This window comes from Malania oleifera, chromosome 2 (genome assembly GCF_029873635.1).
Source record: "Malania oleifera isolate guangnan ecotype guangnan chromosome 2, ASM2987363v1, whole genome shotgun sequence".
Taxonomy (NCBI): domain Eukaryota; kingdom Viridiplantae; phylum Streptophyta; class Magnoliopsida; order Santalales; family Ximeniaceae; genus Malania; species Malania oleifera.
Window position 1 is genome coordinate 97,676,027 of NC_080418.1, and position 24,584 is coordinate 97,700,610.

At 36.1% G+C, this 24,584-nt stretch overlaps 1 protein-coding gene across 4 annotated transcripts in view; it reads right to left on the reverse strand.

Annotated features, from left to right (window-relative positions):
• The window catches only part of LOC131149879 (ribonuclease E/G-like protein, chloroplastic), a 58,382-nt gene that overhangs the window by 21,445 nt on the left and 12,353 nt on the right, over window positions 1-24,584 (reverse strand). For 3 of the 4 annotated variants that reach the window (XR_009135314.1, XR_009135313.1, XM_058100670.1), the window contains exons 4-9: window positions 9,219-9,471; window positions 8,015-9,135; window positions 7,589-7,906; window positions 7,414-7,455; window positions 5,399-5,523; window positions 3,874-4,021 (exon numbers count right to left, since the gene is read on the reverse strand). Coding sequence is in view for 2 of the 4 variants with exons in the window: in XM_058100670.1 (XP_057956653.1) it covers window positions 3,874-4,021; window positions 5,399-5,523; window positions 7,414-7,455; window positions 7,589-7,906; window positions 8,015-9,135; window positions 9,219-9,471 (2,007 nt within the window). In the remaining 2 variants the exon portion in view is untranslated. Of the gene's footprint in view, window positions 1-3,873; window positions 4,022-5,398; window positions 5,524-7,413; window positions 7,456-7,588; window positions 7,907-8,014; window positions 9,147-9,218; window positions 9,472-24,584 lie in introns of those variants that run through there. The other variant, XM_058100671.1, reaches the window with a different exon arrangement.

Below are 24,584 nucleotides of genomic sequence, written 5' to 3' on the forward strand. Positions count from 1 at the left end.
AGTGTAGTGATGGGTTCATAGACCACTGGCATGTTGTTCTTCCATTCTCAACCTCGAAAAACATGATCATGTAGTAGAAATTACCAACTATGGTTCTAAAGGCAATCTTATCCATATCCTCATGGGCCGAAGTCATCTTATTATACCCACTTAAACCATCCATGAAAGAGGACATTTTGTAGGAACCATCCACGAAAAACAACAATTCATATCCCACAATTGCATCTACTGAGGCAAAAATATTATGAAAAGAGAAATCATTCGTGAGACAAGCCTTATTGATGTCTCTAAAGTCCACACACTCAAATCAAGATGTTCTTGTCAAGAATTGTATTTGGCAGCCATACAAAGCATTGAATAGGGTTGATGAATCCAACCTCTAATATTTTCTTGATCTCCACTTTACTCTAATCAAAAAGCTAGTTAGGACTACTTAACTAGCTCATTCCCTAAAGTAACCTCCAATCTTCGCATCATTAACTTTTCATCTAGACCCAATACCTCCTCATAAATCCAAGCAAACATATTCAAATAAGCTTAAGAAGCTCAATAAGTTTGTCGTGCTACTCCTTACGAAGTCCTTTGCAAAGGAAAAAAGGAATTTAGATGCTTACCACCCATTCCTGAAAACATTCCATGCAGCCTATAAAATCCCTTCTAGAGTCCTAATTTCCCTTGCACAGTCCATGAAAGTCACCATGTCACCTTCGCCAAAGAAGAAAATAAATCCTCGCCAAAAGGTGACACATTTGACTCCAAGTTTTCAACAAAGACTTAGAGATTCCTTGAGGTTGAGTCATCAAACCCATAGATGTTAGACATCTGTAGAAGTTTCAACATATTCTCCTTGGCATTATCAATTTTAAGGACACTTGAATTTGGGTGTGATAGTCCTTAGGAAAGTCTGAGAAGCAATCTAATGTGCAACAAAAATTGAAATTCACATGGAGATAAAAAACTTCTTCTATTTCCTTTCCACAATCTTGTTCCATTCCTCCTTATTGATGTAGGGGGTGAAATTGAATGTAATAGGATTTGAAAGTACAAACGTGAGATCCAAAGGATCAAACAAAGTCGATCTCCCATGCTAAACCAGTCACAAGGGTGGCATTTGTAGGAGGCATGATAGGAACACATCCCCAAAAAGGTGGTTCATTGTAGACAATGATAGGATTCAAGTTAGAAAGATCTCCCTGGGCTGATGTGCGCGACTATCATGTCCTTCCAAACTTAAAAGGAACAGCATAGTCACTATTCCCACTTGCAAGTGGGTTACCTGAAAAGGTTAAGGTAGTCCCTTGAGATTATAAAACCAAGGTGCATGCAAGAACCATTGGTGATGGTGGCCCCACTTGATCAAGTATTTTAGGGGGGGGGGGGGGGGTTCTCCTTAACATCTTCCAGCGGGAGGATTAGAACATATGGGACATGTAGGTAGCGAATTCCTAAGATTTTTGGTGTTGTGATCACCCAAGTCTGCCCAACTTTTGGTGTCTTGGGTAGTTTAAGTGTCTAAAGATTATGGTTGATTGCTTTCCCTTCTCTTTCCATTACCGTATACAATCACATTCACTCCAACAGAGTTGCAAAAAGGCCCCGTCTACATTGTACAAGTGATGGATGTTCTAAAGAGATTCTAAAAAAAGAACTAGACAATCCCTAAGCCCCTGTTTGGGAGCACTTAAAAAAAAGTGCTTATAGCACTCATCACTTAAAATAAGCACTCTTACAAAAACGTATTGTTTGGCTTGTGCTACAACAAACACTTATTGTAAAAAGTGCTTTTCCAAAACAAATTTTTTTATAGAACCATTTAAGTGAATTTTGAGAAGCAATCTAAGATAACTTTTTGGTCAACTTATAAGTGGCACGTTCATAGGTGGGGTCAATTTTGAAAATAAAAGAAAATTTGGTGGTTATTTTATAATTTAAAAAATACATTATAAGATAATCATACATTATTTTATTATGTATTATAATACATCGATTATTAATAAAGCATAATTCAATTCTAGAATGAAGAAGAAGAACCATCTATTAATTTAAATTAATACTAAAAATTAAAAATTCTAATTTAATTAATAATACTAAGAACAAGATTGTTGTCAATGAAAAATAATATTATATTATTTTTACTTAATGAAAATATTTAAATGTTAAATAAAAATAACAGTTACTATAATTATTAATTAAGCTGTTAATCAAAAATTAATCATATATTATTTTATTATGAATTATAACCTATTAATTATTAATAAAATATAATTAAATTCTGGAATGAATAAAAAGAACCATCTATAAATTTAACTTAACATTAATAAACTAAAATTTTAATTTAGTTATTAATATTATTTTAACATAAATTAATGTGGTAATCAAATGCTATAAATATGCATTACTAACAAGATTATTGTTAATGAATAAATAATATTATACTATTTTATTTAATAGAAAATATTAAATTTTAATTAGAAAATTGATATATTTATCATTTAAAATTTTAATTATAAATATATTAATATTTTTATTTAAATAAAATATATTTAAAAATATATATCAGTTATTATAATTCAATTTTGGATTGAACAAGAACTATTTATTAATTTAAATTAAAAAAAAAAATTACAATTTTAAATTTAATTAATAATATTATTTTTATCTTAATTTAATATGATAGTAATATGTTATAAATATACATTAATAACAAGATTATTATTAATTAGAAATAATATTATATTATTTTTTAATATAAAATATTTATATTTTAATTATAAATAATTAAAATAATTATTAACGAAAATTTTAATTAAAAAATATTAATATTTGTAATTTAAAATATGTTTTAAAATAATCATACAGTACCTCATATGGAAAGTAAGTGTCTAAATACCACTTATTTTAACTAAAACCAAATACCACTTATAACTTTCAACACTTTACCAGTTCAACACTTATTAAATTCTACACTTATTTTGAAAAGCACATCTGCATAAGTGGTTCCAAACAATCCCTACTAAGCTTTAGCATGAGAGGTGGCAGGTGAAGAAAATCTTACAACAGAGGGAATCCCTAAGCTGAAGAATTCCAAGATAGAGGGATAAGAGAGAGAGAGAACGAGAGAGATTCAATTGCTAAAGCACCAAAAGGCCCCATGGTATGGGTATGTATATAGTAGAGCAAACATATGGAAGTTGTCATCCTTGAATAAAAGAATGCGACATTACGTCTCAACCAGTGAAAAAAAAAATAGATTGTTGACCGACAGGGCGAGAGAAGAAAAAGGAGATGTGTCATGGCATACAACTGGGCAGCTTGGGAAAAGGCTTAGGAGGTCAATATTCCCCTTAATGAACCTTTGTTTGAGCCCTACAAAACCAAGTCTCTCTAAAACACATCAAGATCGAGATGGTAGTAAGTCACACATAAGATAGTTAACAACTAGTTCATAAGTATGTACATGAAAATTCAATGTGGGACATAAAAGGGCATGACAATAATTTTACACATTTACACAAGTCGATCTATAATACAAAAGTATATTAGTACGCAACAACCACAAGCTATGTTAAGAAACTTTGTTAGACAAGTACGCCTTGACTAATTGTCACAATATTGTTTCATAGTTGCACAGAACAAACTAATCCAATATTTCAAAAAAAATAATTTTAGTTCTGGCAAATTGAAACATCAACTAGTCTTTAAGACAAAGGCAATATGAAAAGCTAAAAAAATTCTAAATATATTTAAGAACTCTATAGCAGCATGCTCGTGAAAATATTTATTGACATTACAAGTATAAAAAAAACTTATCTAGCCCATTATACTGTTATGTCCATGTAAAATAGTGACCACTAAAGTTTGCAGCCAACATACCTGGTTTGCCGCTGCAAGGTTGACATCAAGAATTGCTTTCTCTTGTGAAATCCCACGACCAAACATACCATGTCCTCCATTTACATCAATAGAGACTAATGCCTCAGTTTGTTCAATCACAAGAGAACCTCCATTTGCAAGCGAGACCCTATCAAAATGGGATATTTATTGATGAATCAGGATAGGAAAAATGATATATAGAATTATGGTTAACAACTTCATGGGAAGTAGCCAAGTTTGAGAATAGAAAATGACATGAGAAATTTGATAAAATACTTCTGATTCAAGGAGTAAGTGAGCTACACAAAACTCGGCATTAGTACAAGTCTAATGCAAAATGGCCTTAGTTGGCTGGGTTCCTTTATTTATCTCATGCTTCAACTTAATATCCCATGCTCTGGGGGCTTGCAAGGTAGACAAGTATTGAATAGCATATTCATCTTACATTTGGTTAAGTATATAGAATGGAGGTTGAATCCTCAAAAAATCTAGATTGGCAATACATTTGTTTTCATTTGATTTAATATTTTAGGCCACAGAATGTCGAGTTTTAAGTTGCTTAATTATGCATCTTATCATTGTAATTGTACTAATGGAAGGTCAAAGCCTATCTTGGTTCCCATCACATGGCTTTGGCTTGAACTTGGAGACCACCTCCCAACTGCTTCAACTAGTTCAACTCATAAGATTCTTCTGCTGGGAACCAGACACCTGAGTGCATGCAGCCTCTCTAAGCAACCAAGAGAAACTCCTTGTTTGGTGTGAGGAAAGCTACAGGATTCAGATCTCCTAAGTTTTGCAAAAGCTGAATGAGCATAACATCATTTGAAGAATAGAAGGTTACTACGAAGCTGGAGGCTAGCAAGCATTCTACTCTTCTTATGCTTGATATTTATATGCTATAAAAGAGGGAGGAAAAGTAGTTGATGATATGTCTCAGACTTGGATCATTCCCCTGGAGAAAGCCCATAACAGCAATCTCTAAGGCATGACTAAACACATAGATGTAGAAGACATGAACTGAACTTTAAAGCATGACTAAACATAATAAGAAATGAGCTAAATAATGGCACAAAAGGCCTAGAATTTTGCAAATTCTGTTCATGTCTGAAATCATGATTATAGTAGGCATTGAAAGAAGAAGAATGCTATGGCCACTCATGAGTAAATGGCACCAGTATGGCATTGTAATTCATTCATTTTTAGATATCGATGTGTACACAAAAAAGAAATTGGGATCGACAAAATTTCTAATCAGGGTATTACATTTGCACAGAATCAAAACCCTACTAGGCTACTACAATGCATCTTTACTAACCGTTGGTTGTCACAATCATGACTACAATTTTTATAAACATATTGATAAAAACTATATCTGAAATTATCTTTAATATCAAAACAATAGAATACTTTTTTCACAATAATTTAATATATTATGACATCTTTATGTCAGTAACTAATAATGCTTCTTTGGACATACATAATGTGACAACCAAAACCGTAAGTAATGCTGACCGATTATTACCGCTTATTAAGGATATTATTGATCTCTTCTTCAACGTTGAATGCATCAAAAAGAGGGATTCTTTTCTTGTATAACTCAACTCGATCACAAAGGTCGGGGGCAATTTCCTGAAGATAGTTAGTCACCTGAAAAATAACATGGCAAAATCAATGTTTGGGCATCAATAACAGGTAAAGAGAGCAACAGCATTAACAACAACTACTACAAAGCATTAAGCCACACAACTTGCGGTTGGTTAGTGAATCCTTTCTGCCATTCAACTCAATTCAGGGCAATATCCTCCAAAGTTAAGGGTCATCAAATCTTTTCTTACTAGCTCAATCCAAGGTTTCCTAGGTCTATATTCTGCCCCTCAGCCTCCTACTGCCGTTAACCTCAACCAAAGCACTATTTCTCACCATTGTGCTATTTGGTCTATGCTGCAAATTCCTAAACTAAAATTCATTTTCCATCTCTTCAACAAGGGCTACTCCTAACTTACTGTGGACTTGTTCATTTCTTTATTTTGATTTAGCTATACTGCTCCTCCATCTTACCCAGTCAGCACAAGCTCAAAAACATAAAGACTCTGTTTCAGAAAGTAAGCAAACAGAATATAGCACTTATCTAGATACACAACTCAGATATTAGATAAAAAGATAACAGATATTAATTGATAGATTTGCTGCAGAACATCAGAGCCTGTATTGTTAATTCAAAAATATATTTCTGCATTTGAAAACACAGAAAACAGAAAATCCATAAATTTTATTTAAAAAAAAAAATTAAATACTTGGTTAGGATGTTTGCAAAAAGGTATCTTGATTCGAAAACACCCATTGCAAAAAAAAAATGCTTTTTCTTGATTTGGATTCAAAATCATGAGAATGCCACATGGAAATGAGTGTGTTTCCTTGAGCCGTGGAAGTGGTTGAAAGGTGAGATCAGATATCAGTTCTGGGGATGCAGGTGGCAAACTCCAATGGCTGCAAAGTTGTCAGACTGAGATTGTTCCGTCTATTTGTCATAACATACAAGACTCAGAACAGAAAGGACCCAAAGCTCTCCATAAAACTGTTGGCTTATGCTCATTAACTTGCTTCCAAAACCACTGTATCACTGGCATTGTTCTCAGTCTGAGGAGGGCCTCCTAACTTCAGCCTTATGACAGTATTTCCATAACTTTTAGTGATTTGCCAAGTAGTGAAAGTCCAGTGACAACTGAAAACTCCAGTGATTAACAAACAAACGGTCAGCTTGTGCTCATCAACTTGCTTCTAAAACCACTGTATCACTGGCATTGTTCTCAGTCTGAGGGCCTCTTAACTTCAGCCTTACAATAGTATCTCCGTATAGTGAGGAGCCAAGTAGTGAAATTCCAGTGAAACTGAAAACTCCAGTGCTTAACACAGTAACCTCACAAAAATCCAGCAATTCATCTTTCTCTCTCTCTCTCTATCTCTCCATCAGCTTGTGCTCATCAACTTGCTTCCAGAACCACTGTGTCACTGGCATTGTTCTCAGTTTGAGAAGGACCTCTTAACTTCTCTCTCTCTCTCTCTCTCTCTCTCTCTCTCTAACTACTGGCTTGTGCTCATCAACTAGCTTCCAAAACCACTGTATCACTGGCATTGCTCTCCGTTTGAGGAGGGCCTCTTAACTTCAGCCTTAGGACAGTTAAGAAAACAAGATATAAAAGATTTATAAATCAAAAATAAAAATAAATTTAACTAATCCTCAAATACATATATACTTTGCTTTTAACTTGACCTAAATGTTTTGACTGACTATTTACCCAGTAGCATATATAAAAAATCACTACCACATCATTTAATAATGAATTGTGAATTTCCCTCTTCTTTTTCCCCCCACTGCACGGCATTGCCAATCATCCAATGCATAAAAACATGCATAACATAAGAAAGAATTGTCCTACTATCCTGCACCGTGCATCCTAAGCAATTGGCAAAACAAGAAAAAGCATTCAACATGCATTCACTTTCTTCCTGAATCAAATGTTCTAGTATGGTGCATACCTCATGATAAGTCCTTGGAGAGTCAACTACCATGCGCATCACCTGAAGAAACATCATACTAAGATCACAATATAAAGAAATATTTATTTGACATTCTTAAATACAAAGCACTTAAAAGGCACATAATAGATAAATAGAAGATCACGAGTTAAATACATTTAGATGAGTTCTTTACCTTCTCATTAAAGTAATCCTGGACAATGGAGAGTGTTTGACCCATTGCCCTATGCAAAATAACGGGAATTGCCCCCTCCACACCTTCATCTGCAGCAAGAGCCGCAGATTTTGCATGCTCTGTTATGTTTTTCCAAGTTGAGAGCAAGCCTTCCAAGTCTTTCTGCAATTCCTCTAAGGAATGACCAGCAGCCACAGTTCTTACAGTCAAACCGAAACCTGGAGGCTGCAAAGTTTTTGCTACGACCCTCAAGCGAGTACGCTCAGCACCAGAAATTTTCTTTGAAATACCAACTCTATTGCATCGTGTGATCAATATCTGCAAACAAAAGAATGAAACAAGCGAAAGCCAACCTCATCAACGTTTTGATAATTGACCAGATGAACAAATATCCCAGGAAGAAGGGAGTGATGAAGAAAGAATTACCCAGAACCTGCTCCTCAATTTCGGATAAGCAGTCAGAGTAGGACCTTTTTTACCCAATCCCTCTTTAACAACCTGAACAATTATTTTAGTGCCTTTCTTCACTTCGGCCCACTTCTTGTTGATGGTCGCATGCCTGGAAACCTTCACTTGGTAATCATTAAGACCACATGTTTCAACATAACAAGAATTATTAATGGCATCACCTTCCAGACGCTGCTCTGCTCCATCTATGTAGTCCTCAAAATCAGCTTCTACGCCAGCACGATTCAGTATACCACCATTCACATTCTCCTTAAGAACTTCAGGAATGCAGAAGTCATTCTCAACTTCATGCTCCTCAAAATCATCATTTTCAAATTGCAATGGATCATCCTGAAAATCAACTTCTATGATATCATCAATTACATCGATATCTTCATGTGAACTGCATTCATTCTCATAGGCTCCTGGTTGTTTTCTATTCGCACCAAACACAGAATTATCAATTTCTTTTTCTTTTGTTCTATGATGAAATGGAGGAAATATGAATGGCTCCCGATTATGATTTATGTCCATAAGAGATGGTCTAGAATTCCCAATATTTACAAATGCCCCACCCATATGAGGAACAAGCTTTGTGACAACCCCTAGATAAACACTATCACATTGAACATTATTTTTCACTGGTTCCAGTAACAATTCAACCAATTTCCCGTCTTCTAATACAGCAATCCTTTGCATCGTACATATTGAAGAGTTAATAAGAATAACAGTAGAAATAGAGTCATCCATGAAGATTTGACTAGCCCCTTCTTCAGGCAACAGATTTTCCACATCCATAAGCTGCTGATTAGGAAACTGTGGCAGATGCACCTCATCTTGCATAGCTTCCTTCCTTTTGATTTCATCAGAACCCATCTTCTTCTTGGGCACAATAAAGAAAGAAGATGAATGTAGTAACCAGGGCTCCTCGACAGGCTGGTCTTCTTGAGAAATTGACCTAATAGACTCTGCACCCATGCTAACAGCACTAACTGCACCCTCATTACCAGAGCATTGGTCATCCCTGACAGGGATTTCATTAGGTAATTGCTTTGACTCTAAAGAATCACTTCTAAAGCCTTTAAAAATCTTGCATTCATCTGTCAAAACACTGGAAACATTTGAGTGTTCAGAAACATAACAAGAGAAGGAGTAGTATCTGACAGAATGTACTGACAATTACCTCTAGCTGGATCTGAGATTAAAGGCTGCAAGGTTAGATTTGCCTCCTCCATCCAAGACCCCCACAAAGGCACTGAAGGCCCTGTGGCCTCAAATCTCATCCATGAATCCCTCACTACAATTTTCTTATCTTGTTTTCTAAGTAAAGGTATTGAGAGAGAGCGTTCAGGTCCTGGTCTCCAAATAATATCACATGAGGACCATGTATCTCCTTTTATAAAATAGTTATACTTGAAATTTATGCCACAAGCTATCTGCCAACACAAAGAAGATGATTGGGTAGACAAAACCGGTAAATATTTGCCGCTGTGATTACTAGCTAATAAAGCATCTCAAGCATCTACACTTGAATTATGCTAAAAAGAAAGATATAAGTTCAACTATTTATTTGAATAACAACATTCCTTCCTATCATTCAAAGTAAATATTAAAAGTTAATTAAATAACTTTTCCATTAATAATAAGAATCCCGTAACATGACTTCAGAAATCATATAGACTCTATTGTAACATTAGGATAATAGATTAACACAATAAAGCACACCCAGATTTTTGACCAATTCTCCACTGCAAGAACAAGGTAAACCAACAAAGATATTATAACACAGGAGAAACCCCTAATGAATATAAACTAATTCCTTTCGAATCCTATTCCATTTCAAGCATTATAAACAGGGAAAATTACATTCAGCCACATTTTAATTATTTTCCATGATAAATGCTATAATAAGCTAAATAATAAGATGCGATACCCCTTTAATTGTCAAGACTTAAATACCCTTCTGAAAAGGGGTGCAGATTTTCTCTTTCAAACTTACTCTGCTTCCCTAAATCACCAATGATTTCGGTGGATCCATTTGGTCTCATGCATTCAGCTTGGATATAACTGATATCAGCAGTTATTCCTGCAATGAGGACCAGGGAGATAAAAATTCATGAGAGGATCTGTTCAAGATCCAAAAAACAAACCCTAGCTGCCGTGGAAAAAGGTCTATCCTATCAATTTCATACACAAAAGCAAGATTGCAGACCAAGAACCTATTCATTTTAGAACAAGCCAAAAAAGACCATGAAGGAAACAAAAGTCCTGAGTACTCCATTCTGGCATCAGATTGCACTCGTTCTGGATCTGCCTGCATGTTTGGATATCCTAAACAAGGGTGTATAATATGCTTGTATATATTCCATGAAAAACTCAAATGGTTTAAACAAACAGAGTGCATTCTCTACAACTAGGGGAGAAATCATCCGGTTCAGTTCAGTTTTGACCAAAACTGAAGACCGAATCAGACTAATCAGTTTTCAAAAATTGTAGACCAAAACCAAACCAAAAACGGTCAGTTTGAAGAATAACAAACTGCTAGTTAATCAGTCAATTTGGTTATTAATCAGTTTTTTTTTTTTTTAAATATTTTTATTTCATTTTCCAAAAATGAATGGCCAAATGTGGGGCTTTTGAACTTCCGCCCGCAAAAAATTGTGGAACCCAATTATGGTTGGCTTAATCGTTTCAGGGTGGATTTTTATGGGAAGGAGAAGGAAGAGCTTTCTTATTTTTAATTGTCGATATTCATTTTTTGACCAAACAAATCTGAACTCAAATGAAGATATCAAAAATCAAAGAAATATAAAGAGAAAGAAAAGTTCTTCACTAAGGCGGTCCACCAGCCCTTTTGGGCAATCTACCGGCTTTCCCTCCACCTCTGTTTGCTTGGCGCCACCCACAGGCAGTCGACCAGCTCTTTCAGGCGATCAACTGGCTCTTTCAGGTGGTCAACCGGCCCCAGCAAAATTCAAATTTTTGAATTATATTTTTATGATTGACTAGAGAATTTGGGTTTGCCACGTATCCCAATGATGTCACATGTCAAGTAACAACATTGGCAATTGGTGGTTGTTAATTATTGATAGTTATTTTTGAATTTGAATTTTCAAAATTCAAATCCAAAAGAATTTTTTCCTCCATTCAATTGGAGGCTATAAAAGGACCCCCTTAGGAGAGAGAGAGGGGGCATGTCCAAGTGGGGCCAAGGAGAAGATTTCCAAGAGTTTTCGTGGGGTCAGAGAGATTTCTGTAGAAAGAAAAAAGGAGTGAAAATCACATATCTCTTACTTCGTTTTGTGTGTTTAGGGAGTGAATTGAAGTGAGGGTGTCCTCCACTTGATCTACAGAAGATTGTTCTTCAATAAGGTCAACGTTTAACCCTCTACTATTCATTTCCACTTGTTTTATGAGTTTTGACATGTTGGAGCATTTTGATGTTTCCTTGTATGTTTATGTTCAATGCTTCATGATTTCTCCATTAATTCATGTCAAATATGCATGTTAGAAGGTGCTGGACATGATTTTATCTTAATTGCATAGAAAAAAGCATGTTCAAAAGTCAAATTTTGCATGCTGTGTAGAATTGTGTTTGCAGGTGGTCGATCGTTCACTCAGGCAGTCGACTACCCCCTGCCATTTTTGAAAAAGTAGTCGTTTGCTGCCAGGCGGTTGACTGCCCCCTACAAGTGGTTGACCACCAAATCCCAAGAGTGCTATTTTTGCACTTTTTTTCTTGATTTTCTCCAGATTATCAAGTGTTTTTTATTCTCTGGACTCAGAGTGCATTTGCTATAATATGAATGCTATTTTACTTGAGATTTTCATGGTTTCTCCATAAAAAACCAAATTTTCATCAAGAAATGAATCTATGTGAAGTTTTCATAAAAGCTTCCATGTTTTTGCTAAGTTTTCAAAGCATTCTTGGAGTCATACATCCATGATGCAACTTTTGGATATTCGCTAACTTTCCAAACAAGATGTCAAGGCGGGTTTGTAATTCTCCCTCTGAAAATCCACACTTTTTCAAGTTAGGTTTTATGGTTTTCCTTGCAAAAAATCAAAGTTTCCTTTTAGAAAATTTAACTTTTTAATGAACCATTCATGATATGGCCGCTGAATTGTTTAAAAAGCCTCTTGTCTAAAAGATAAAATGATATTTTTCAAGTTGGGTTTCATGGTTTTCCTCCCAAAGAAACCAAATCATTCAAATTCAAGAGTTTTCACAAAACAATCCAATTTTTTAAATTAAAATTAACAATGTTTTTTTTTTGGGGGGAACTACAGATGGCTTTGTTAGAGGTTATTTATGTGTTTTAGTGTTATTATTATTAAGCGTGTTAGTATGTTAATTACTGAGAGTTAGTAAGGGTATTATTGTCATAAGAATATATTTAATTTGGATTATAAATAGAGGGAGAGACCTATCTTCAAGTGAGGTCATTCATTTTAATCAAAATCTCAACATGGTATTAGAGCGTGATCCAACCTAAATCCTATTCTTCTCAGTTGTTGCCAGAAAATCCATTCCCATCGTTGTCCTTCTCAGATCCACCTCCACCCCTTGTTATTTCACAAAACAAATCATATACCCAAACACAAAACCCTTTGAAGCCTAACCCCACAAAACCCCATTGCCCAAAAAGCTCCTATGCGCCACCACACGCCGGCCAATTGCCGGCAGTGCCGCCCCATGGGCTGGCGCACGAGAGAGTTTTCAGCCACTTTTTTTTTCTCTCTTATGCCATGTTCTGATTCCTTCTATCAACAATATTACCCAGCTGTTGGGCCTGTTTTTTGTTCAAAAATCCAACCTTTTTCGACCATGCACTTGCGGTACTCCGTTACATTCTTTGTGAGTTTCTTGGAGTAGTGGCAGTGTTCGTATGTCCAGTTGTGAGGCTGTGGCAGTGTGTTGTTCACCTCGTCCGTGGTTGTGTCAGTGCTTCACATAGGTTGTGATTGTCCCGATTAGTTTTGATTGTTCTTCTTGTTTGACATTATGTGGCTGTTGATTCATGAGTGTTGGGATGGAATCTATGAATCCCAAAAATATGTTTCCTACATCGCTGCCACAGCTAATGACTCAAAAGTTAGATGGAAAGAACTATGTTCAATGGTCTAAAGTTGTTCAGGTTTATTTAGCAAGAATAGGAAAATCTGACCACTTGCTCCAATCTGATCCTTCTGATGAGAAGAAAAAAGAAGTGTGGGTTCAAGAAGATGCCTTAATTGTTTCTCTCTTATGAAATTCAATGGATCCACAGATTGCACAAATGTGTATGCATCTAGATACGTGTAAGGAGATTTGGGATTATGTCAAGCTTCTATACTCTAGTAACGTTACATGTATGTATGATTTATCCCAAGAGTACTTTCAGTTACAACAAGGAGATGGGAGTATTGTAGATTATTTTGGAGAGATGAAGCATATTCATTAGGAGCTTAACATCGTACAACCTATAATTGACGACATTCGTGAGATGTAGAAGGAAAGGAAGCAAGATAGTCCTCTGTGTTCTAGCTAGCTTAAGACCCGAGTTTGAGGCAGTCCAGTCCCAAATACTAAGTAGTGTTGAGCAGCCATCATTTGTCAATGTTTATTCTCGTGCCCTTCATGCTTCCCTTAGCACACATTTTCTTGCTTTTGCATCCGGCACTGAGAGGACAGCCTTTGCTACACAGGGTGATTCTAGTTCTTTACCAAACAATCGCAAAAGTTATCAAGGTGGTTCGAGTGGTCGTGTTGGTAAAGATGGACGAGGTAGAGGTACTCTTGGCAAGTGCACTCATTGTAGACAGAGTAATTATGCTATTGAGCAATGCTGGGATCTCCACAGAAGACCTTCACAAGTTGCCAATGTAGCCATCACCGATGTTGACCCTATGGGTCATACCATGTTTTGATTATGACAAATACTCAAGTATTTAATGACTGCCGAGTTGATGTGCAGGTTTATCTTGGAAATATCCTATGATGGCACTCGCAGACCCGGAGGAAAATGAAGACTCTGAAGACCCTAGATATAATTAATTTGTTGTAATTTATATTCGGGTCTGTAATATTGAAGTAGGAAAGGTCTGTAATAATAAATAGGACTTTGATTGTAATAATTGAATGCATCACCTGCATGGCTTAATACGTAAGCTCAAAATGAAAATGACCTTAGACAGACACCAGATTTTTTCGGTGTCTTCAAAAGGACCCATAAATGACCCTAGGACACTCACCATTGCACCTATGTATGTTAGGCACTTGAATAGGGTGAATGTGTATTGAAACGGGGCCGAAATGCACACTTGGTGCACTTTCGGTCAACCGGCCAACATAGTTCATTTTGGCCTGGTCGACCAAACCGGACCTAGGTCAACTCTCGATCAACCAAACCATTTCAGTTCAAAATGCCCCGGTCGACCGAAACCCTCTTTGGTCAACATTTTGACCACCTGGTCGACCGAACCAGGTAGTTCAAAAAGCCTCGGTCGACCGAAACCCTCTCTGGTCAACATTTTGACCATCTGGTCGACCGGACCATTTTTGTACTCCAACTACCTGGTCGACCGAGGGTCCTCGAGAAAATCTCAACAGTCTGATTGACCGAACCAGCCAGTTCAAAATGGCCTGGTCGACCGAACCTCGGAAAATTGAGAAATCACCTTCTCCTGGTCGACCGAGCCCTCAGTTCAAAAGTCCCCTGGTCGACCGAACCATATGAGACTTGGTCGACCGAACTTGTTCTGGTCGACCGGACCCGAGTTCTGGTCGACCGGACCTCTCGGGTTGCCCTGATTTTTACCGCAGTTAAATATTTTTTTTAAAAGGGTTAAAATGCTTTAAACATCATTAAACTTCCCTAATAATACCCAATAGGTCCCCAACGGTCATATTTTCTCTCATGCCTATATATATGAGATCATTTGTGAAAAAGAAGCATGATTAGCCACTTTGATTAGGGGAGAATTCTCTGAAAACCCAAAAGCCTATACTATTCATTTTTTAGCCTCATTCACTCAAGCTTACCCTCTATTAGTGTCTAAATCATTTGTAAGTGGATTGAGTGTCTGTTTGCAAGGGTTTGCTCTTCTTGTTTTATTTTCTTAACACGATTTTATTTGAGAGCAAAACCTAAGGATTCTTAGGGGACTTTGTTGATAAGTCTATTCTAAGAAGACTTTGTTAGATCTTCTAAGCTTGCACCTTCATTGCAATATCCTAAGAAGATCGTATAGTATTTTATTTGCAAAATCTTTTCAAATATCTAGTGTGGTTTATATTGATAAATATATTTGAAGAGATATTTGTTTATGAGATAGTGGTCTTTGCTGCAATATTCTTTCACTCATATATTATTTGCTAAATACAAAGATTACACATCTTTTGCAAACCAAGCATATACTTCATTTGATACTCACATGCTTGAAACATCCTACTGATTGAAATACTTGAGACTTGACATCTTTGTGTGAACTTATTGACTGAACATCTTATGATACAAAGATTGCTTGTTTGAAACTCTCACGTATGCATTACACTGATAAAAAATACTTTTGAGAGTTGAACCATCTAGACCATATTGAGCTTACATATTGAATCATATTGTGGTGTATGTTATTGCGCGTATTTGGGTACATATCTGCTTTACACGAAAACACAATCACTGTACCATTTGATTATATACACATTTGTTGTATTTCCAGGCACGAGCTTAAAGAAAGAGACTAGCCCTAGAATAGTCCCGGATTGGCTTAGACCCGGTTAGGAAAGCTAAGTGCGTCATCCTGTTAAGGCGTGTAGGTTGAGGTTAGCTCCACTAATTGACCTAGTTAAGGTTGAGGTCAGCCCTGTATTAATTTGACCTGATTGTAAACGGTGCCGCTCCACCCTTAAGTGAGCTATTAGTGGAATCCTCGGGCTTGCAAGCTAGAGGCGGGGACGTAGGCACAGTTGGCAGAACCTCGATAACATATCGTGTGTTTGTGTATATTGTCGCACTTTATATTTACCGCACGTGTATGTTATTATGTGAATGATGCGCTTGATTTAAATTTTCGCATATTATATTTATCGGCGTATTTGGAACTGGATAGAAAGACCCTAGGTTGTTATACTCAACTGACATCTAGATCAACCTAGGAGAAAAGTTTAAAATTCCAATTCACCCCCCCTCTTGGGAATACACCAATTCTAACAACCGACTTCACACCTTTGGGGGCAGCCAATGCAACCACCACCGACTCTTCAACTTTGGGGCTGAGTGGGGGGCAACGTACTGTATCCATGTCAGAGGAAGAGTATTTCAAGTTCCAACAGTATCAAGCGTCACAACAAGCTTCACTTCCTATGGATCTCTTGCCCAAACAGGTAATCCCACAGTATGCCTGTGATCTAGTACTTCTCGTCCTAGTCCTTAGGTCATAGACTCATAGACTCCGCTACCACTAATCATATCACATGTATACCTAGCTTCTTCTCCAATTTTAATATCCTGTAAATTTAACTTGTGTTACTCTTGCTGATGGATCCACCATTGCGGTCAGGGTAATTGGGATAATGAATCCCACTTCTTCTCTTTCTCTTCCTTCGGTTTTGTATATTCCCAAATTTCCTTTCAATCTTATGTCCATTAGCAAGATTACTAAATCCATGAATTGTTCAGTGGCATTCTTCCCTAATTTTGTGGTTATTCAAAATTTGAAGATGAGAAAGACAATCAGTGGAAGACATGGAGCTAGTGGGCTCTATCAGTTTGAGCAGCTATCTCCTTCTACCACCAACATTGTTGCCACAGCTTTCCAAATTCATTGTCGCCTTGGTCACCCTTCACTAGAAAAGTTAAAATGTCTAGTTCTTAGTTTGAGTTCAGTGTCTAGTGAGTCTTGTCAGTTACGAAAGCACATTCGCGTCCCTTCAGTTTCCTGCGTCAATAAAAAGGCTGCAAGCCCTTTTATGTTAGTTAATTCTCATGTTTGGGGTCCTAGTAGAGTTGTGTCCAAGTTGGGTTTCCTATGTGGATGATTATTATAGAATGACTTGGTTATATTTAATAAAAGATCGTCCCAAGTCATTTCATGTATTTTGTGCCTTTTGTTCTGAAATAAAGACTCAATTTGGTTTTCCAATTCGAATAATTTGAAGCGAAAATGCTAAAGAGCATATCAGTGCAAAATTCACTACTTGTATGACTTCATTTGGTATTATCCATCAATCATCCCGTGCCCACACTCCTCAACAATATGGGGTTGCAGAGAAAAAAAATAGACATATTCTTGGAATCACTCGCACCATACTTTATCAAATGCATGTACCTAAAGTGTTTTGGAGTGATATTGTACTTACTACTTGTTATCTAATCAACAGGATGCCATCCCCTATTCTTCGTGGTAAAATTCCTTCTCTTTTATTTTTCCTAATTCACCTTTATTCTCTCTCCCTCCTTATATATTTAGGCGTGTGTCCTTTGTTCATCAACTAAATCCCAGGGTGGATAAGTTGGATCCTGGTGCTATAAAATGTGTATTTCTCGGCTACTTATATACTCAAACGGGATATCGTTGTTATAGTACTGTGTCGCATCCCTACTTTGTTTCTTCCAACGTTACCTTCTTTGAGTCTACACCTTACTACACCCATTCCTTGAATGTTTTTGAGCTCAATGAGTCTCCTCCTTTGCCTAATCCTCTAGATTCTACTTTGTTGTCCTTGCCCAACCAACTATTTGAGTCTCCATGTAGTTCGAGTCCTTCTCATCATCTTGATCATCCTAATTTGCAGGTGTATTCACAACGGCGACTCCAAGGAAGAGAGTCCCCTCTAAATTCTACTACCACGCCTTTGGTTTCCTTGTTTGATGATCATATTCTCCATGATGTTGATCCTCCCATTGCTGTTCGGAAAGGTAAAGGCACATGTACTCAACATCCCCTCCTATTATTATTATTTTGTTACGGCTCTATCATCTACTACTCTTCCTAAATCTATTTCGGAAGCCTTAGCCCACTCTGGGTGGAGGAATGCGATGGTTGAAGAGATGAATGCTTTACATGAGAATGGCACTTGAGACTCGGTACCTCTTCCTCTTGACAAGTTAGTGGCTGGTTGTCACTGGGTTTACACTATGAAAGTCAACCTTGATGGTTCTGTGGCTCGTCTAAAGGCCCGCCTTGCTTCTAAGGGTTATACTCAAGTGTTTGGTCTGTCTTATGCTTATACTTTTTCTCCGGTTGCCAAACTTACATCAGTACATCTATTCATATCCTTGGCTACTACTTGTCACTGGCCTCTACATCAGTTAGATGTGAAGAATGACTTCTTGCATGGTGACCTTGAGGAGGAGGTTTATTACATGGTTTTAAATAACGGCCGTTACGCTACGTAATGGCCGATACGTAACGTAAATCAAGGGCTCCAAAACTGATACGGGCCGATAATGCGGTTCGGAAAAAATTCACAGCCGTAACGGCCGTTACCCCAACGTTACACTCCACAACAGTCCGTTACGGACCGTTACATGCCGACAACTTGCAAAATCTAATTTCTGCTGCACAGCGCTCCTTTCCCCCTCTCCCAAGTCCCAACCATCCATCTGGCAATCTAACATTCAAAGAGTAAAAAAACATACCTTGAAAGTTTGTTGGCCGAGCCGCCGAAGCAATAAGAAGGCTTCACGCCTTCACTTCTTCGAAGCTTGACCAGATCTACTCATCTTCGCAGTCTTCGTCTAGCCTTCCTGAATCCTGATCCTAACTAAGTTCTTCGAAGCTTGAGAGTGGCCGAAGGCAGCTTCATCCGCCAGTCGTCGCACTCGCCGCCACCAGCCAGCCCTCTGCTAGTCGCCGCACGGAGCTTGGAGTCATCGATAGCCCTTCGGCAACCTCCACTAGTCGTCGCACTCGCCGCCACCAGCCAGCCCTCCGCCAGTCGTCGCACGAAGCTTCGAGGCAGTCCCCTTCCCTCTCTTGGTCTCACTCAGACTCTTTGGCCTCTGCTCATCTCAGCGTATGAGATAGCTTTAAAATTTCAATCAACACTCAACACCCACATCTTAAACTTTTTATTATGTTTTTTTTTTTAATTATAATTTGTTGTAAATTATGTTTGTTAAATTGTTAAAAAAAAGAGTAATTTAATAGAGTAAAAATTAGAAAACAATAATAATTATGTAAAATAAATTTTTCTTATTTTATAAATATTTTAATTGTCTTATATTTTTTGAAAGGTAATTAGGAAAATCTAATTCCATCACATATTTCCTGCTCATAAATATTTTTTAAGTTTTAAAACATCATTTTGACTTTAAATTTAAAATTAGGTAAAATAAATCATTACATGATCTATTTTTTGTTTTTAGTTATCAAATAAAGTAAAAAGTGATAACTTAAAAAATAAAATTTTAACCTAATAGTTAATATATTAATAATTCATATTTTTACTAATTACTAGTTTACTACTGGAATTTGTAGGAAAATTTTATTTTAATCCATATACTGAGAAAATGCTTAAAAAGTTAAGTAGTCAATTTGTACTGTATGGATCTCTATTGACGCTGCGATGTATATGAAAGTAGAGCAAAAGTCTTTTCCACCTTTAAAATTACAATGTTAATTTCTTATAATTATAAATGAAAATAAAATCAAGTTATAAAAAATAATGAAAATATCTTTTTAAAGATAAAGGAATATATTTTTTTGTAATAAAATATCTAATATTTTATAATTTTGTTTATTTAAATATAAAAATAAATTAAGCATTACTTATTATTTTTAATCAAATATTATATTTTATTTTTACATAATAAGTATTTAAAATTAGAAGGACTATTTAGTACTTATTATTTAATATTTACTAAATTACTAATTACAATATTATTCCTGTCATTTTTTTAGAAAGATTGTAACTTTGTATTTTCTATATGTTTTGTGTAGAGATCATCAAATTAAGTCTATCAATATGTCACGTGATAGAGGAAATAAGAACTTACCTAGTGAGTATTAGATGGCATTTTGGTACTACGGTGGACGGTAATAGACATGTTATTATGTGTAAGTTATGTGGGAAGATAATTAAAGAGGGCATTACACGTTTGAAACAACACTTGGCACATAAAAAAGGTCAAGTAGCTGAATGCTCAAATGTGACCACACAAGTCAGAGAACAAACGATGAAACATCTACAACAGTATGCTGAGAAGAAACGAGAAAAACAAAAAAGGCAAGAAGAAGCAAAAGCCCAAATTAGAGGAGATTTTGAGAATTTGAGCGATGAAGAAGACTTGGAAGAAGAAAGTATGAGATTTGCTCGACAAGAAGGCATATGATCACAGCAACAATGGGAAGAGAGACAAAGATTTCGAGCAAGAACATCTAGAGGGGATAATATTTATGAAGAGGGAGGTGGCTCTGGCAATGGTACTACTAGTGGTTTCAATAGAGCAGGAGCTCGATCTTATAGTGGTCGAGAAGTTGGAGGTAGTGGACGACAATGGATCAATCCTGATGCCCTTGAAGCTAGACTAAAGGTAATGGATCCTATTTTAGAAAGAAGTAAGAGAGCGAAACAACCAAAAATCAACACTAAGTTACCGAAAGGTTTAAGAAGTAAATTAGGAAAAGTAGTTGGAAAATTCCTAATTTATAATCGGATTCTAGCGAATGTAGCTGACTCTCCATTTATGCAACCTATGCTTGATATTGCTGCAGAGGTTGGAAAGGGGGTGAAGGGTCCATCAACCTATGAAATATCTAAAATTTATTTGGAGCAAGAGTATCAAGAAATAGAAAATTATATAACTTCTTTTGCTGGAATTTGGAAGGAGAGAAGTGTAACCCTTATGTGCGATGGTTGGTCAGGACCAACTAGAAAACACATTATAACTTTTTAGTTTATTGCGATAGAAACACCGTGTTTCATAAATCAGTTGATGCTTCTGATGTGTCAAATAGAACAGCTGAATATTATTTCAAGTAATTTCCTAATTTTAATTGTATATGCAAATAGTATTATGAACTTGCATGTTTTTAATTAAATAGTAGTAATTATTAAATCTATAATTTCATTTCAGATTAATGGACGAGGTGGTTGAAGAAATTAGAGAGGAGAATGTTGTCCAAGTAATGACTGATAATGAAGCTGCAATGAAGGCAGGAGGAAAATTATTAATGCAGAAGAGGCCCAATCTCTATTGGACAATATGTGCAGCTCATTGCATAGACTTTATTCTTGAAAATATTAGTAAGAAAAGTAACGTGAAGAAGGTCTTAGAAGATGTAAGAACAATAACCTCATTTATTTACAACCACACATGGACAGTGAATTTCATGAAAAAATTCACAAATAATAGAGAGTTACTTGGTCCTGGCCTCACTCGATTTGCCACAAATTTCATTGCTTTGGAGATTATTGTCAGGCATAAACAAGCATTAAGGGAAATGTTTACATCTGATGCTTGGAAAAACTCAAGGTTTGGGATGACAAAATCAGACCCAACATATGATTCAAAGAAAATTATCTTAGGCAAAGAGTTCTGGCAAAAGGTCTCTGATATAATTAAAGTGCAAGAACCCTTAGTGAAAGTTCTTAAATTGGTTGATGGTGATGAAAAACCAACCATGGGCTTCATATACGAGACAATTAATAGGGCGAAGTTCGTCATTCAAAAAGATTGCCGGTTTTACAAAGACTATTGGAAAATTATTGACAACCGGTGGAGTTTTCAGTTGCACCAAGATTTGCACGCTGCTGGTAAGTGTAAATCAAATACAATTTCTTATTATTTTAACTTTTAAATTATGCATAGTTGCATTACAAAACTGTTGATTAATATGTTTCTAAATTTAATTGTAGGGTATTTTTTGAACCCACAATTTCTTTATGGTGCCCCACCCTCTCCTGAAATTGCTAGAGAAGTCATGGATTGGGTTAAAGAGTGATAACCAAGTTGGTACCCGATATAAATATTCAAATTCAAGCTATTAATCAAGTAAGTATTGGCTCCATTAAATTGAATAATGAATTGTTCTAGTATTCTGTAATACTTTCAAAAATAATTATTAATACATCTAATTAATTAATTATATTTCACAATCATCCTTTTTTAGTTATTGTTATATTGAGATAGGCAGGAGACTTTTGGAACCCCGTTGGCTCAAAGGGCAGTGAAACAAACAAATCCTGATAAATATGGCTATATAGCTAAATAATGGATGAATGACTCTATTTTCTCTCTTTATGTTCAAATTTGACTTCTGAAATATACGCTATACTAACATAAAACTCTTTTTAATTATTCATGCAGCTGAATGGTGGATTCATTATGGCTTGTGTGCTCCTGAGTTCCAAAGAATAGCAATCAGAGTTCTTAGCTAGACCACATCAGCTTCGAATTGCGAGCGTAATTGGAGCACCTTTAGCCTCATCCATACGAAAACAAGAAATAGATTAAAGTACATGAGACTACAAAAACTTGTTTTCGTACACTATAACATGAGGTTAAAGTTAAGACGTACAATGAGAAGAAGCCAACGAGAAATTGAAGAGGGTTTCAATCCTATCAATTTGGACTACATTTTCAAAGAAAATGATACTTTAAGTCAATGGTTAGAGGAGAGAGAGACACCACTACTCGATGGTCAGGACAATTCAAATTGGTTAAATGAAGAAGTTGGTGGTACTACAGAAGGAGGTGATCAACCACCAATAAACGCGCATGATGATTCAAGTTCAAGCCCTGAACGTACACAAAGTGATGACAATCTTGGTTTGAGCCCACCAAAAGATGATGATGGTAATAGTGGTGCTGGAGCTGGGGTTAGGGGGGGTGGCAGTCGTCGTGGTGGAGGCGGCGGTGTAGAATATAATTATAGATATGACACAGGGACATCATTTGCAAGGGATATACATCCTTCTGATCCTTATGGACTACATGACATACCTAAAAATTATGACTTGGGTATTCCTCCAGGGAACCAATCTTCAAAACCCAGGAGAAGGAGTGCTCGTGGTGACCCTATTGATTCAACTGAAGATTCATATGGTGTGGTTAGTACTTTTGGCGACTTTGGTTTAGATGGTTCATCATCACAATCATATGGATCTCATCCAACATATCCACATTATGCATCTCGTGACTCACATTTTTATCCTAGTGGATCAGGAATCTCAAGATCTAGTGAGTCTTCTTCTACACACTACTCAGAGCCAGCCCCTACCCCAACTTATGGACATTATTCAGGAGGATTTTCACCACCAGTACATTTTCAAAGAGCAACAACGAAATGACGCAAACTTGGGTTTATTCAACTATGTATTTCCACAAGGATGGAGAGATAATTTCTCATCCCAATCTCAAGATACAGATGCAAATTCTGAAGACCCTCCACGTCATTCTTTTTGGTGGTGACATGTGTTATGTTATAAATTTGTAATATTGTATTCATGTATTTTCAACTATTTATTAATATTTGATATTAATCACTTTTTAAATTCATGTATGTGTAATGTGTATATTGAGTATTGAGTCTATTGATTCATTTTTAGTAACTTTATGACTTTAATTAATTGACTCCTACATTTCTACATCTTTTTACTCATTAAAGTAATGTAAACTATAAAAAAAATATGCTCTTTTTTGTAAACAGCGTACTAAAATTAATATAAAAATCATAATGCCTATTAAAAAGCATTTGTAGATTGAATGAAAGCCTTCAAAAGTCATTAAAAATAATGTATTAATGAATTTCATGCTTATTTTTCGATTTTGGCATGATTGTGCATGCGTGAAAAAAATTCACGACCGTTACGCCTGCTTCCCGTTACGTAACACTCGCATCTCCCGCGACCCGCGACACCCACGACCGTTACGCGACGTTACCCGCAACTGCGATTTCGAACCATGGGTTTATATTAAGCAACCAACTGAGTTTGTTGCTCAGGGAGAATCGGGCTTAGTATGTTTGCTCAAGAAGGCTCTATATATGGTTTAAAACAGTCTCCTCGAGCATGGTTTGTGTTGGCCTTACAAGGCTTAAAATCTTATTTTTATGATAACAAATCAGAGGAACTTAACATATTTGGTTAAGTGATGATATTTCATGACTCAAGTATGTGAATACAAGGTCAAGTGCACACAAGGATTATTGAAAGCTTATACTCCAAAGAAAGAAGATCTCATAAACCTTATACTATTAAAGCATGGATTCAAAGATGATTTGATGAAGCTTAAAGTGAATTAAAGTTGGAAGTCAAGATAGGCTTAAGAGATGGAAAAACATGAAGACTTAAGCGCTTAGAATGTCAAAGAATAAAGAAGTCTATGTAAGTATTTCAAGCGATTTCAATATGGATGCATGAAGCTCGTAGGTGAAATACTTGGACCTAGATACCTTTTAAAATACTTGGAAAATATTTTTATAAGGTCAAAAGTTATTTCAAAAAGGTTAAAATTATTTTTGGAATGAAAAGCACCAAAACAGGATTTTCCAATTTCTGTTATTTTTTCTATATCCGCATTGATGTGCATTGTTATCTATCAAACACTCCTTATCTTAAAAA